Here is a 15,636-nt window from a genome sequence, read left to right as displayed (position 1 = left end):
GGGTCCTGACACCTGAACTAGGTTTGTGGTTGTGTGTGTGAGAGAAAATGAAATAATTACTGTTTTAATTAAGGCGTCGGTCTTTGTATGTGCGTCTGAGTGCACTAAGGCAGTGCTGGTCCTCTGTGTGCGTGGGAATGAGATGATATTTTTTGTTGTTCCCTACAAAGCTAGTGTGGATCGGTTCTTGAATCCCTGACCTTTGTCACACTGAACAGCTCTTGCCCCTGGTGCCAGACTTACACCATAAAACATAACCTTTAGGAGAAAGCATGGGAAACACCACTAGATCCCAAGATTGACTGACTTAGTGAGACAACAAAATGGCCATTGCAGCCTTTAAAGTTCATTGTGTGGTGGGAAAGGCACGTCAGGAAACTAACCTTTTTGTGTAGCCGGCACAGAGTCCGTCTCTTCCTGAAGTTCACTGTTGTATTAAGCGACTGGAGATTTGCAATAGGTTAAGACCTCCAAATGATAGTTTTTTGCCTGAGTGGCAGTTTGAGTAGTCCAATTTACCAGCCACCCTCAAAGCTCACCAGCATTTGTGTTTTGGCAGGTGGTAGTTTAGTTTGATGTTTGCCTTGTGTTCGGTCTAAGTCCAGGCTCTCAGCTGTGTTTTTCATGTCTCTGTCTCTGATGCCCCTACTGTGCCTGGTCCTTTGCATATTTATCTGTTAGTGATGGTAAACACACATGGGGCTGCCCTGTTAAAGACCTCGTGTGTGTGCACACACCAGAACGTTATCAGAATATTAGATTTTCTGCGGACCGAATGAGAATCTGCACTGATTTAGTTTGTGCTGTTCCGTTACAGAGCAGGGTGTAGAGCCATTTGTCTTCTGATTGTTTTTCTAGTTTAGTTAAATCTCAATAATATCCCAATAATAATATCTCAATAATATCCCATGTGCTTTTATTGAATGTGCCAAATAACTTTGTGAACTACAGTGATGCTGGTTCCACCAGGAGGAGATGCTGCGCCTCACTGATGTTTCTCACTCCGAGGAGTTGGAGACAAACAAGTTGATAAATGAGACTGAGATGAGTTTGACCCTGTGAGACAAGTGAAGTGTGGCTCGTACATAAGACTCTTCAGCTCAGTATTATGACTCTGAAAGCGGCGTAGCAGCCTGTTCAGTGAATTATGTGATTATTATGATAATTCCAGGACTCCGGTGACTTCAGCTACACGTAGACTCTGTAATGGGACTCCACAGCATCTGGACTCATTTTCATCTTGCATGTTGAGAGCTAGAAATTGCGTCAAAGTCCCCTCGGGAAGACACAAGTCCAAGCAGGAATGTATTTTGACATGAGCACCTATGGCCTTAGACTCATTTCCCTTCCCTGTGGGGAAAGTCTAAATGTATTTTTCATGTCCGTGAGCTGATGTGGACGATTTCCTCGCTAAAATAAAAGCCATATGCTCGCCCACGCCCATTCACTCCACATACGTGACCCAAACATCACCGCTCACCTCCGGCTGCACATACATGTTCTCTAGGAAAGACACATGCATGTGTGCAGCTACATGTAGTTTCTTTCTGCCTTTGCTCTCACTTTAATTTTTCCTCTCATGTCTGTCACACACTTTCACACCCTGTACCTGCTGACACACACACACCTCTGTCTGTGCACGAGGGTGTGTGTGTGTCAGGGATTACATCATGATGGATAGCACCGCCGGCACACAGCTGATATCACACACCCAGCACGTGTGTGTGTGTGTGTGTGTCTGTGTGTGTGTGTGTGTGTGTTTCAACACTTGTAGAGTTTCTGTCGTTTCACATCAGCAGCCCAGATGTTTTTTCATTTAAAGTGTGTGACAAAGAGGCAGCACATCTGTCCCCCCATCACAAAGCATTCCTCTCTGACAAGCTCATTTTAGGCTGATTGTTACTCTCTTAGACACAACATGACTCTGGTAGGTGGAGGGAATTCATGGACCGTCTGGTTGTTCACATTTTATATTCACTCTGTTCAGTCTTCAGCCTCTCTGCTGCTCAGAAATGCTTCCTTTGCGGTTTTATTGTCAGCACCATGCTGTTCCGTTGGACGGGCCCCTGCTGGCCCCGGACGCTGCCGTGATAGAAGCAGTTGAACTGAACTGAACCTCTGGAGAGTGGAAGCACTGTGGCCGACACACTCACTTCCACACATACAGACTCACTAATATACCAGCGGCAGTTACAGAAAGACCATTGTCTCCCAGCAGCTCTGCTCTGACTTTCCATTGGCTGGGAGTGGGACATGTTTAGCAAGAGGAAAGGAATGGATGGAGGGAGGGAAGGGCCGGGGGCTGCCTTCTGTGGCCCAGCTGTCAGAGAAAAATGTATGGAAGTCTTTCTGATCTTCCTCAGTCTGCCCAGTGACACTGGGAGAACATGGAGACAGTGATGGAGTCACAGTGTTTTGGGTGATTTAACCAGGCCGTTATGTAAAACACATTAATGACTGATGTACTTACCCTCTCTGGTACGTTCTGCCACGCTGGACGTGGTTTACATACAGTAACCTGATGAATTTGGAGCTGTTGTACATTATGGAGGTCATCATGTGTTGGAGTCAAAGTTCAGTTTGGCAGTGGGGAATTATCAGACTTTCACACTGTGACTGTGAAAGTCTGTGGAGTGGGTTTTCTGTTTGAGTCTGCAGTGTCTGTTAGGGCTGAAATCATCATCATCAGTAGATCTGTGAGCTCTGACAGATCTGGATCTGCAACATGACGTCAGGTGCTCCATATATGTGCAGGTCCACAATATCAGGCAGTATTTCTGCTATTTACCTTGAGATCGTCCTGACCGGACGCCATGAGAACTTTCCGGACCTGTACAGTCTTTTCTGTGAGGATCTCAAACCACCGTGCTGTGTTTTAGAGGCTAACAAGCTTTAAACCCATGAATCTGTTCCTCCATAGGACTTCCTGGATCCTATTTCACTGGGCTGTTTTGATGCAGGCCATATGTGGGTTAAACCAGATCCATAGTATTGTACACGTTCTACACTGTTAAGAGCAAAGACGAGCTGAACGGCTCCTGACAGGAGCAAACTGTGTGAATCAGTGAAGAGGGTTCAGAAGCCACTGTTTAAGTGCCCTTTGGCCACTAATTGCTAATACTGGAGCTGCTCGGTGTCCAGCAGCAGAACAGTTTCTATGTGAATCTGCTGCTGCTGTAAACAAGGATGTCTCCTTCAGGAGGACAGGAAGCCGCCGCGTCTCCTCGTTACACCAGATACGATTTCTGGGACCGAGTTAAGACCTCGAGAGTGGCTGGTACACCAACAGGCCAGCGAGCCAGAGTCCACATCAGCATTGTGGTTGGCAGCCGTTTCTTCTGTCTGGTCTTAATTAAATTATCTGCCTAAATAAGGGTTTAGAGCGATTTGTTGTATGCCTCATCCCGCCGTGAACGAGGTGGGACAGAGTCTGAGCAGACATTTCTCTGTGTGCGTTTGCACGTATTCAGAAAAGTGAGGAGTGAGATGGAGCCTGTTTCCTCTCCTGTTTCTCGTGTCGTCGCTCAGTCCTAACAAGGTGAGAGAAGTCCGGTTTATAACCCCGTGCAGGCACAACGTACCAGCGGTAACCTGCAGTTCAGTCAGAGATGGTCCGTGTTACAACCCGAATCTTAATCCAGCTCCAACCAAATACAGCCCATAAACACATGAGCTAAGGACAGTAATCAATAATGAATATGATCAGTCTTTGATTTGCATGTTGTCTCATTACCGACATTTCAGCCGTAAACAAATGTGGTTGGACTGTTTCCAAATGTGACAACACAGAAATGAAAATGAGGCTGAAGATGTGGATGCTCCGTTCACTTACTCTGAGTAAACGACGTTTAACAACGTGATGAGAGACGAAACATTCCAGCTAACGTTTGTTAAGGCCGTCGGCTTCCTGCCTGTAATTCAGTAACGAGGTTGGAGTGTAACATCCAGCCTAATGTTTTAACTCTGGCTGTCGAGGACTGTTTTCTTAGCGTTTGGTGTGGTTGCTGTGAGCGGCAGCGTCGCCAGCTTCAGGCTCTTGTTCAGCAGATGTCGACTCCACTGGCTCTGACCTTTTTCCTGTTCGCCTCTTCCTGTGAGCATCTCTCTATGCTTCAAACAGGAATCACAAACAAACTAGGAACTCTTACAGAACACGGCGGGAGGGTTTCAGCTCCCCCGTTCCCCTCCGGTCTGTTCAACTGTTGCAGCCAGACTTCATTTCTTTTTGCACACATCACACCTTCAGCATGTCTCCCATCAAACCTCCCATCATCCAACTATCTGACTCCGTCTTTGCTTTCTCTGTCTCTGATAGATGAGTTTGGAGCTGAAGGATTCTCAGGCCTGGGCCCCTCCTATGGTGGTTCCTTTAGGGGAGATCCTTCTTTGCAGTCCTTTGAGGGCCAGGACAAGAGTTTGGGTCCCGGACCAGCCCCTGGGATCGGCTTTACCCCCAGTGCAGGAGGAGGGCCATCAGGTCCCCCCACCACCAACTATAACAACATCCACATCCCACCAGGGGCTCACGCACCAGCCAACACCCCGGCTGAGCTGCCCCCACCCACAGGTACGGAGCAGAGACCTTCTGTTGGGGTCTACACCACACTGTTACACTACACCGGTACAGCCTACTCTTTGGGTTGTCGTTAGGCCGTGCGTTACAGCACCATAAACCCAAGGTGTGTCAACACTGACGAATACAAAAGCCTGAATGAGCCACATCTGATTACCATCATGAAAAGTGAAAGGCAGCACTTTAGTCAGATGTCACAGGTTGTTGTTAAGTTTTACTTTTCAGCAACTTCTCCATGTGGTTTTCTAATAAATGCATTTCAGATTTGATCAAACTGACGTTGACTGCAGCCTGACTAGAAGCCCAAGTGGAACCGAAACACAAAATACATCTGACGCCCAGTTAATGCAGCGTGGCCAGGCCCTTGTTCAGTACAATTTAGTATTGGTGTTTATCCATTACTTCTCTTTGTAGATGCTTTTAATGAACCCCATTTCCCATAAGGCCCAGTTCATTGCAGGCCAAATGTCACGACTCAGAACAGAGCCCATGGAGCGAGTGCTGCTGTTATTGGTTTAGAGAGAGCAGCAGGTCAGAAGATGTTTAGATACTGTAGCAGAGACTGAACCGCTGGAACAGTGACTGGTGGATATTATGGATATGGACAGAATGAGCTGTAGACTCTACGGACAGGTCGATAACAGGCTGAATGCTACACAGGAAGTGAGGACACGTCCAAACAAAGTCCTCAGTGATCTTCCAGATCCAGATGTGACGTGTTTACTGGACTCATAGTAACGTTAGAGTCATAGTGGTGCCATTATGTTGTTTTCAGGGTCCCATTATTCTCAGGTTATTGTTTAGGATGAAGTGCACTGTCTGTCATTCTTATCATCTGCCCTATAATCCCCGTTCCAGGCTGATTTCCCCTGATAACAGAGTGTGTGGCACTGCATTCAATAACACCTCCCTGAGAGGTGTGTGCCGCTCATTCAAGTGCTCTGACTGTGTGTGTGTGTGTGTGTGTGTGTGTGTGTGTGTGTGTGTGTGTGTGTGTGTGGATCCTCTCGAGGATGTGAAGATGAGGAAGAAACTCTCCAAAGTGAAAATGTTAGAATCTTATCAGTCGCCAGGTTTTTCTTCCACTGTGGGATTTTGTATAAAGTTCAGCAATAACTGTAATTACTGACAAAGAGATACTGTTTAATGCAAAGTGTGTGTGCGTGTTGGTGCACACGGTCGGCGTGTACAGACAAAGGGTTACGTAACACGTTTGTACCGGTGCCTGCTGACGGGTCTGTGAAGACGTTTGGTTTGAGTTTCCCAGGCCGAGGCGCGGGGCCAAGTCGTGGCGGTTACACACAGAAATGAAGTCGTGGTGCGAGATTAGACACGGTTGTGCACGAAGAGCTGGCAGGAGAAAACACGTTGTTGTTTGTTTCTGGCTGGTTTTTAACGCCTGTGCTGTGAGGAGGACGTGATGAAATGAAGTGACAGGAGTTGACTTTGGTTGGTGAAAGCGCAGCTTGATTTTATTCCTTTGAGCGCTGATAAATGTGTGAACATCTGATTTAAAACAAAAATCTGGGACAAGCACGAACAGCTGGACCTTTTTGTTTTATTTCAAGGATTCTGGAGTTTTCTGCCTGTTGTTTTTTTTTTTCTCTCTTTCCGTGACTGGAAACACATTCTGAGGTTTTCTCACCAAACAGAGCTGCAGTCACAGCACACACAACACGTGTCCTCCTGGAGGAGGCCAACCTAACTTTGTGCACATACCCAGAATGCCCCTGAACAGACACATGGTGGTTTTGTTCTCGTGGTTGGTTTTAATTATTGGAAAACTGTCCCGTCCCATTTCCACCTTTAGAGGAAACATGACAAACACACAAATAGACCTGACATATTAATGTGAATGTGAATAATTATGGGTATTTGTATACGTTCACCTGATGTGTAACCCAAGTCCTGCAGAATAAACCACAGTCTGACAGTCTGAGCTGACTGTGGGTTAAGTTTGGTGAAGTTTAGGTTCAAAAACCTCCAGGAACAGACGATTAAATGATTCCAGGTAAAGAAACTAATGTTCAAATGTCAGTGTCTGACCCAGAGCTGTAATTACTGTGATTTATTGTGTCCTGTAGAATAAAAGGAGCCTTCACTTTTCCATTGGGTTCTCAAAGAACAGCAGCTTGGATTCCATCTTTTTTTCAAAAGTCATGGTTTCTTTGTGTGATCCAGCAGACGCAGTTAAACCAGTGCCCCGATCAGTTCCCACTGTGGACCCCACACTGCTCAACGCTCAGCAGCAGGGTAAGAACACACACAGAGGCACTGCACACACCCACACACACACAAATGCAGGAGTATTTTCCTTTCTGTGTTTTTAAGCCCTCGCAAATCGATCGGACAGCTGCAGCTCAGAAAGCCGCTGCTGAAAACTTCGATATGCTCCACCAGGTCCCTGCAGAGCCGCCCAGCCTGGTATAGATTAGATTAAAAACATATATATTTGCTGCTGCTTGTCAAAAACATCTCAGGACTTTAGGGAAAAACTATATTTCATAGCACTGTTTAGCCTTTTGTGGTCCACGTGGGACCTGGCTGTAGCTAGAGTCCTGATACTGATCTCAGACTCAGACTGCCTTTAAATCCAGCTTATAGCCTTTACCTTCCCTGTTGGTCTTCTTTAAGCTTTCGCCTGTTTCCTTTATTTTCAGTTTTATCTCCCTGTTTCCACATGTTCCTGTGCTTTATCGGGCACCGTTTTAGTTTCTTCCTGAAGAAATACATGTCTGTGTGAGACATATCTACCTGTGACCAGCGGAGCAGAAAACCTGCTTTTCTCATGTGTGGACAAAGTTTTTGAACAGCTGCTTGAGTTTGGACAGAACTTTAAATTTGGGAACGTTGGCTCCTTTTGTTGAAAACCATGTTTGTGTTCGTCAGCGTGGGGATGAAATAAAGTGGAATTTTGGTATTTACCAACTCCTAACGAGGATAATTGAGACTAAAACGAGGAGAGCAGCTCCATATGTCGTTGCCGGTGCCTGTAGGGCTGGATGGAATCATCGATTATTTTTTCCAATATTCTTATGAAATCATAAAATCACTGCCATTTCTTAATAAATGAATTTCTATGGTGTGATCCTCCTCCCATCCTGAAGATGTCGCTAGTTTAACGTGTTCCAGCCGCTGCGGAAAGTCTGACGGAGCGATCACCCAAAATGGCGTCCGGCTGACGTTTCAGCTTTAAAAGGAATCAGGCAAATGAAAATGAAACGCCGTCGACCAGAGGCATCACCACGGGGAGATGAGCTCCGTTGTTAAAAAAAAAAAAAAAAAAACATGCGTGTGAAGGAAAATACACTGGAAAGTTGATCTGCAGGCAGTTTTCATCTACGGCCTCTCACTTCTCTCAAAGATGAAAATCAGATCTAATCAAACTGACTCAGTGTCGCTGCTCTCAGGTTTCAGTGGATTCGCTTTGGATGGGAAACATTTGCATAATCCCCCCCCCCCCCCCCCCACACACACACACACACACACACACAAAGAAAAGCAGGTTCCACGTGTTCAGGAAATAGTTTCACTGCAGAAAGACGACAATAACTTGAGAACCGGGTCTGGGCTCCACAGTGGCTCGGGCCCAGTAAACGAACCCCCAACCATTAATTACAGTTTGAATGGAGTCCAGAAACACACGTAACTGTTCAAAGTTAAATCAGAAAGTTTCAGATACATCCCAAGAAGCTCGGCGCCCGTCAGCCCTTCATAGATAAATGATGCTGAAATGAGGATTGATTTTTCTCACAGGTTAGTGTGTGAATTCAGCAGAATCCTTAACTGGATAAATAGCTGACACGAGTGATTCAACCTCTTTTCAAGGTTTTATTCAGACTCTACTACAAACAGGCTGCAGGAATAAAAGCAGATGACTTTTCATGCTCAGAGCGAATGCAGGCGTGCGGCTCGGGCAGTTTTCTGTCCGATCGCTGTTACGGTGAAATTGAAAAGGCCTATTTGAGGAATAAATTAAGCTTCAGTAGATGCAGATAAATGAAGAAAATGGTGGCTCGCAGCGCTCCATTAAAGCGTGGCACACGGTCTGAAAAGAAGCAGCAAATTACTCAGTAAGCATGTGTTTTCTCTTCAGCAGCTCTGTGTCCTCTGCAATTTCTATTCATGAGGAGATATGAAGCCCTGGATCCATCCCGTCAGCACTCCTCTCTTCTTCTGCTCCTTCCATCCAAATGTGACGTAATGTGAAGCAGAGGAACCCAAAGTGCTCGTATCTGCTTTTAATATTTGTCTTTACTGAGGGAGAGGTAATCTGGCCTGGAAGTCCCCGATGCACGGACCACGTTTTCTGTCCGTCCCTGATTTCTGATAATCTGTGCACGTCCTCTAACACCTGTCTACAGGTGTGGGTGTTGGTGGTTTATGGCGAGGGGCCCCTGGCGTTAAGGAGCAGTGCTGACACGTGCCATGTTAAGGGGGGGGAACCAGTGATTTACAGCAGCGTCACATGTGTATTATTAGCATGGTATCAGTACTGCATTTACTGGGTTATACTGGGACACCTCTGATCCAAATAAAGGCCCTTCAGCACCAGCCTGATTGATGCCCTCTGTAGAAAAAGACTCTTATTGTTCACGACCAGCTTTAAAAGCTGCTCCTCTCCACGTCTCCGCTGTGGTTTCCCTCATTTTTCCACCGTTTCCCCTCCTCCCCTCACTCCTCCCACCCCTGGGAGTGTGCAGTCAGCAGAACTGCTGAGTCTTTTCCCAGCTTTTTGGAGAAGAGAAACCAGCCGAGGGATTAGAGGTTTATGGTGCAACATTATCATTTTTTCCTGTTCTCCTCTGGGGCATGTTGAGGAGCAGAGGACCGTGGTTGATGAGCGTCACTAAGCCAGGACAGACATTATCTGCTGCTCCGTCTTCGCCGAATCTCTCACCATGTCGACATTTAATTTGGTGCCATTATTATTATTTCATATGCTTCACATTAGCTCCAACCATTGAACTGTGGCTCTTTAGATTAATCCCCTCAAGTCACGTTTTTACCCACTGCCTCATGCTCATATATCCCAGAATGCACCAGTGACTTCACCATTAACCTGTAAACAAAACCACCTATCAAATCGCTGCCCATCAGTCTCCACCTGCACTGAAGTTCCACCTCATCAGTTTTGTTCTGTGAACCAGGAACGTGCAGAGGTTTTCATGTCATCGTCCAGCGTCCATGTTCGTCTCTGCAGGTCCGGTCAAGTCCAGATTCTGCTCCGTCACATCAAGTCAAGTCTGGATTTACTGTTGCAGGCGTCAGGTGTGTGTCACAGCACCCGACCAGGCCCAATATCAAGAGAGGGAGAATGAGAACTGTGAACTTTGGTGGGTCTCCAGTCCGATTTCTGATGTCAAAGGAGATGAAACCAGAACATCAGTTCTCATACACATGTGTCGCTGTCGGGCCATGCCGACGGTTTTGGTCCGACTTGGCTGCTCCAGTAAAAACTGCTCCCTGTGAGGTCTGTGGGTTCTCCAGAGTGACCAACTGTTTCTGGCGTTTGGAGATTTTAGTTGTACACTGAGGCTGGAAGAGTTTCTCAGACTGCCAGAGACATCAGGATCTCCTGAAAAACTGTTTAACCACAAAGTCGAGTTGTTGAGTTGCATTCTTCAGAATGCAGTGGTGCGTTTTGATTTTCATGGCTTGGAAACGAGCAGCTGTGTGAATGCATGCGTTTGCTATGGAGACTGTGTGTCATGTTGAGTGTGATGGGAGGGTCGCAGAGGCATGGTTCGAGTTAGAGAGTCCTTCGGGGATGACATGACGGAGGGAAAGAACATGTAGAGGAGGAGAGAGGATTTATATACGATGAGGAAAGACATGAGTGAAGAAGGGACCAAAACACGAGTGTATAGAAAAATTAAGGAGAACGGGGTGAGGAAGTCAAGAGAGAGAGAGTCAGGGAGGAGCAGCAGAGGAAGATTGGATTGATATGAGCAAAGATGGTGGGTGGGACTGAAGAAATGGGAGAGGAACAGAGACGAGGAGTGAAGGATCAACACATGATAGACTGGGGGAGAGTATGGCCAAAAGTATCTGGACAACCCTCCACAGTGACACAAAACCAGGCCCGTGTTTCAAACTGATGGTGATAGACTGAGTCCTGTTGGAGGCTCAGAGCATCTGAAGATGTTTGTCGACCCAATAATTCATCAATAATTATAGACCAATCACATCCAAACATTTAGTCCTAACCAGGGTCCCAGGGGTCTGCTGGAGCCTATCCCAGCTCTCTTTGGGTGAAAGGCAGGGGTCCACCCTGGACAGGTCCCCAGTCCATCACAGGGCCACATAGAGACAAACAACCTCACACACTCACACTCACTCCTATGGGCAATTTAGAGTCACCAATCAACCTGACATACATGTTTTTGGACTGTGGGAGGAAACCAGAGGACCTGGAGAAAACCCACACAAGCACAGGGAGAACATGCAGACTCCACCTGCACAGTGACTACTTTTATTTTGGATACTTCAAGTACATTTGGATGCTGATACTTTTGGACTTTTACTGCAGGAACATCTGGAATGCAGGAGCTTTACACTGTGGTACTTCTGCTGTTACTGCAGTAAAGCAGCTGAGTGTGTGTTTGTCTCCAGCCTGGTTTAGCTTGTTGGTCTGTTTCCTGGACCCCTGCTGTTATTAAGAACACATCAGCGACACACACCTCTGGAGACATGTGTCTTCATTATGAAACGCACGAGCCAGTATTTATTAAAGATGTGGCTCCAAACAGCTGTTGGCTTTTTAGCCGTGCAGTGTGTGAACAACTCAGAGATCTTGGACGTGTTGGGTCAGACGCTCTAAGAGCTTTTGGCCGTCCGGAGGCTCTGGGGCGTTTTCATCACCACTGGTGTTTTCATAAGCTGAAGTGGGGAAACACGCTCGTGTCACAGTGGAGGCTCTGACCCCAGACCTGATGAGCACAGTCTGTACACTGACATCTGCCATCGGGTCTTTCTTTAAACAACTCAGACCACTCTGACCTCTGCAGCAGCTTCTTCCCCATTTTAAATTACCCACAATCCCCTCTGTGCTGACAGCTGATTATGGGCTCGTGACAGTGGTTTTCCTGGAAATATCCCATCACCAGGACAGAATTCCAGTCCATTGTTTTGAACTTTGTCCTTTCATGTGGTCCCAGGACTCGGACTTGTCCCCTGAGGGAGGACAGGTTCACTGGACCAAATATTTTGTTGGGACCTTTCAAACTTTGGTGATTGATGAGTAAACTACGTATATTTGGTGAAGTAGAGTCGTGTCCTGTGTGTTGAGGTGCAGTGCACACACCCAGAGCTGCGTGGTTCCCCGTGCACCGGCTGAAAGAAGGTCCGACAATCTTTGGTCAGCGGGACTGGAAGGAGTTTCTGGTTGTCTGGTGTTGGTAACAGCAAACTGAGCTGAACACTTTATTGATGAACACGATCAATAATGGACTGAGGGTGAAAACACGGCAGGACAAAGGTTTCAGAGACCGATGCTTGAATCCTGACGAGGCATTGACAGATTTGAGATTTGATGGTCACTGTCTGAGGTTTGGGGCAGTTTGGTTTATTCCTGATGTGTATTTAGCATCAAATCAAACGTCTCCCTGCTGTTCTGACTGCATATTAACTGACATCTTCCTCTTTTCCTCCCATCTGTCTCCTCCTCCTCATCCCTCCCTCCAGGCAATATTCACCTCACCCCAGAGGACTTCACCAAGGCTCAGAAGTACTGTAAGTACGCCGGCAGCGCCCTGCAGTACGAAGACGTCGGCACGGCCATCCAGAACCTCCAGAAAGCCCTGAAACTCCTCACCACCGGCAAAGAATGAAGCCTTTGTCCTCCGCTCTGCTCCTTCCATCCCTTCTTCCTCCCATCCCCCTCTCTCCTCCCCAGCAGCACCGCTCTGTCACTCATCTGGAAAACAGCGAGCTGAAGACGCAGCTCTTATCTCTCTCTCACACACACACACACACACACACACCATGGACAGAGCTGTTCGCCGTGATGGAAATCAGTCTGTAACAATGGCTGCCTCTGTCCGACGCTCCGATAGACTGAAACTCACTGACTGACCGACGACACGACGTGTTGACACATTTTTAATTAGAAAAACCCAACGCAGCTTCTTCAGCGACCACATTTACCAAAGTCAGCACATACACTGGACACACCAACCGCATCATTCACTGGGACTTGGTGCGTTTAAACCAGGTTGCAGCTCAACACTAAGTCGATTGATCAGCTCTTAGTCAGCAGCTGTTTGTCTCCTCTTTACTGAATCGGTTTATCAGGGGAGATCAGTTTACTGTGCGGCCCTGAACGCAGCGTTACGTTGATGATGTGTTCGGTGTCCGTTGGACGATAATAAACTAATTAGACCCTAATGCGGAACAAAAGCTGCAGGTGATGAGAACATGTTGTTACTGGGCCTCAGGCTGTCAACTGCGAACAGGCTGCAGCTTGACGAAGATCTTTGTTAGAGCCGCTCGTCATCAGGGGCCGGACACAGAGGGATGCTGGGAAATCGTGTTTACATCTGTGCATATCATCAACCTGCCTCCCCCTGCACTGTGGTTCATAATAATAATAATAATGTTGCATTTAAAACTGGGCTCCAACAGTTCAACGTCTGTGAACAGGTGCAGGTCAAGAAAGTGAAAAAACAACTGACGACTGTTCACTGACTGGAACCACTGACGGCACCAAAATACTGAAATCACACGGGACGTATTGACCGACCGACTCTGACTGACCGACCCTCTGACCGACTGACTGACCAGCTGTCTGACCGAGTGACCGACTGTCTGACTGACCGACCCTCTGACCGACTGACTGACCAGCTGTCTGACCGAGTGACCGACTGTCTGACTGACCGACCCTCTGACCGACTGACTGACCAGCTGTCTGACCGAGTGACCGACTGTCTGACTGACCGACCCTCTGACCGACTGACTGACCAGCTGTCTGACCGAGTGACCGACTGTCTGACTGACCGACCCTCTGACCGACTGACTGACCAGCTGTCTGACCGAGTGACCGACTGTCTGACCGACCGACCATCTGACCGACTGTCTGACCGACTGACTGACCAGCTGTCTGACCGAGTGACCGACTGTCTGACCGACTGACTGACCAGCTGTCTGACCGAGTGACCGACTGTCTGACCGACTGACTGACCAGCTGTCTGACCGAGTGACCGACTGTCTGACTGACCGACCCTCTGACCGACTGACTGACCAGCTGTCTGACCGAGTGACCGACTGTCTGACTGACCGACCCTCTGACCGACTGACTGACCAGCTGTCTGACCGAGTGACCGACTGTCTGACTGACCGACCCTCTGACCGACTGACTGACCAGCTGTCTGACCGAGTGACCGACTGTCTGACTGACCGACCCTCTGACCGACTGACTGACCAGCTGTCTGACCGAGTGACCGACTGTCTGACTGACCGACCCTCTGACCGACTGACTGACCAGCTGTCTGACCGAGTGACCGACTGTCTGACTGACCGACCCTCTGACCGACTGACTGACCAGCTGTCTGACCGAGTGACCGACTGTCTGACTGACCGACCCTCTGACCGACTGACTGACCAGCTGTCTGACCGAGTGACCGACTGTCTGACTGACCGACCCTCTGACCGACTGACTGACCAGCTGTCTGACCGAGTGACCGACTGTCTGACCGACTGACCATCTGACCGACCATCTGACCGACTGACTGACCGACTGGCCGACTGACGCTCTGACCGACTATCTGACCAACTCTCCGACTGCCTGACTCTCCGTCCGACTGACTGTCTGACCGACTGTCTGACCGACTGTCTGACCGACTGTCTGACCGACTGTCTGACCGACTGACCATATGACCGACTGTCTGACCGACTGTCTGACCGACTGACCATCTGACCGACTGTCTGACCGACTGTCTGACCGACTGACCATCTGACCAACTGACTGACACATGGAGGAATTACGTCGTGCACCAGCTGGATATCCAGAGTCTAAACTATCGTCCAGAATAATCAGAATGTTCTGACTCGGAGCTTTAACTTCATATTTGACCGTGAAGGCCAAGGCGACGGTGGGTGGACAAACTGCTGAGGGGTGCTGGGGTGTCAACAGGGGGCGCTGTCTCTAAACTGTGTTTCATGGAGAAATCTTTGTTGACACATCACTTTCTGTGTAAATGCTGGTGATTTGATGAGTACGTTTGTTAGAGGGACTTTAAAGGTTTTCACAAAGTTTAGCTGCAGGATCTCGTCTGTCAGTTCGAGGCTGTTTGAATAAAATATTTAAACCGATCTTTGTTTGGTGTTTGGGACACTTTCTTTCCACATCTGCTCACACCGAGTGTTGATCACACTTCTCCTTCTCTGTGAACTGATGCAGTTCATCACTTACTGTTGTGTTTTCGTGTCTCGGGCTTCAGCACCAGCAGGTTTATGCAGCTGCTCTAAGGTTTGATCCCACATCCACAAACCATTTAACCAGCAGACCCCTCTTAAGGCTGCTGCTGCTGCTGCACTTCCTCCAACGCACACAGACATAAAACACGTTGCAGCCGAATGAACACTGGCTCTGAAATGTACTGAAGCCATACCCCGGCCCAGGGGCCCCTGACCTGCTGGGCCCCTGAGCACTTTGTGGACTGAAGGAAGAATCTCAGCTGGGCTTAGTTTTTCTGCAGGGATCCACCAGGATGCAAATGTCAGCAGCCTCCTCCCTCACTGGGATGTTTCTATCAGACAGATCTTCCTCGGTGACGTTTGGAGGCAAATGAGACGCTCTTTGTTCCCCCTGCGCTCGTCTGTTGATCAGCATCACAGCTGATCCAGTTTGGTGTGGATGACGACAGCAGGACGGTCTAAGACCTTCTGTCCCGCCCTCCAAAGCTGAGCTGCTGCTGGGACGTTTTCCTGGTAAAACCAGTGGAGGTGGGTCGTGTCACTGGTCCTCAGGTGTGTCTGACTGAAGCAGAGTTACGGGTGGGCTGATAACAGCCATGTAATGCTGTGATCATATATAAATGATATGTTCATGCTCTTTTCTCATT

The 15,636-nt window shown here is 48.0% G+C and overlaps 1 protein-coding gene across 2 annotated transcripts in view; it reads left to right on the top strand.

The window, feature by feature from the left end:
- Nucleotides 1–14,884, top strand: part of vta1 (vesicle (multivesicular body) trafficking 1) — a 30,768-nt gene extending 15,884 nt beyond the window's left edge. Inside the window, exons 6-8 of one of the 2 annotated variants that reach the window (XM_026308269.1) lie at nt 4,316–4,567; nt 6,755–6,826; nt 12,260–14,884. In XM_026308269.1, coding sequence (XP_026164054.1) covers nt 4,316–4,567; nt 6,755–6,826; nt 12,260–12,405 — 470 coding nt within the window. In that variant the 3' untranslated portion in view covers nt 12,406–14,884. The remainder of the gene's footprint in view (nt 1–4,315; nt 4,568–6,754; nt 6,827–12,259) is intronic. The other variant, XM_026308270.1, reaches the window with a different exon arrangement.
- Nucleotides 14,885–15,636: the final 752 nt, after the last annotated feature.

This window comes from Mastacembelus armatus, unplaced genomic scaffold (assembly GCF_900324485.2).
Source record: "Mastacembelus armatus unplaced genomic scaffold, fMasArm1.2, whole genome shotgun sequence".
Classification (NCBI taxonomy): Eukaryota; Metazoa; Chordata; class Actinopteri; order Synbranchiformes; family Mastacembelidae; genus Mastacembelus; species Mastacembelus armatus.
Note: the sequence above shows the minus strand (reverse complement) of the source record. Positions and strands in the feature narration are given on the sequence as shown.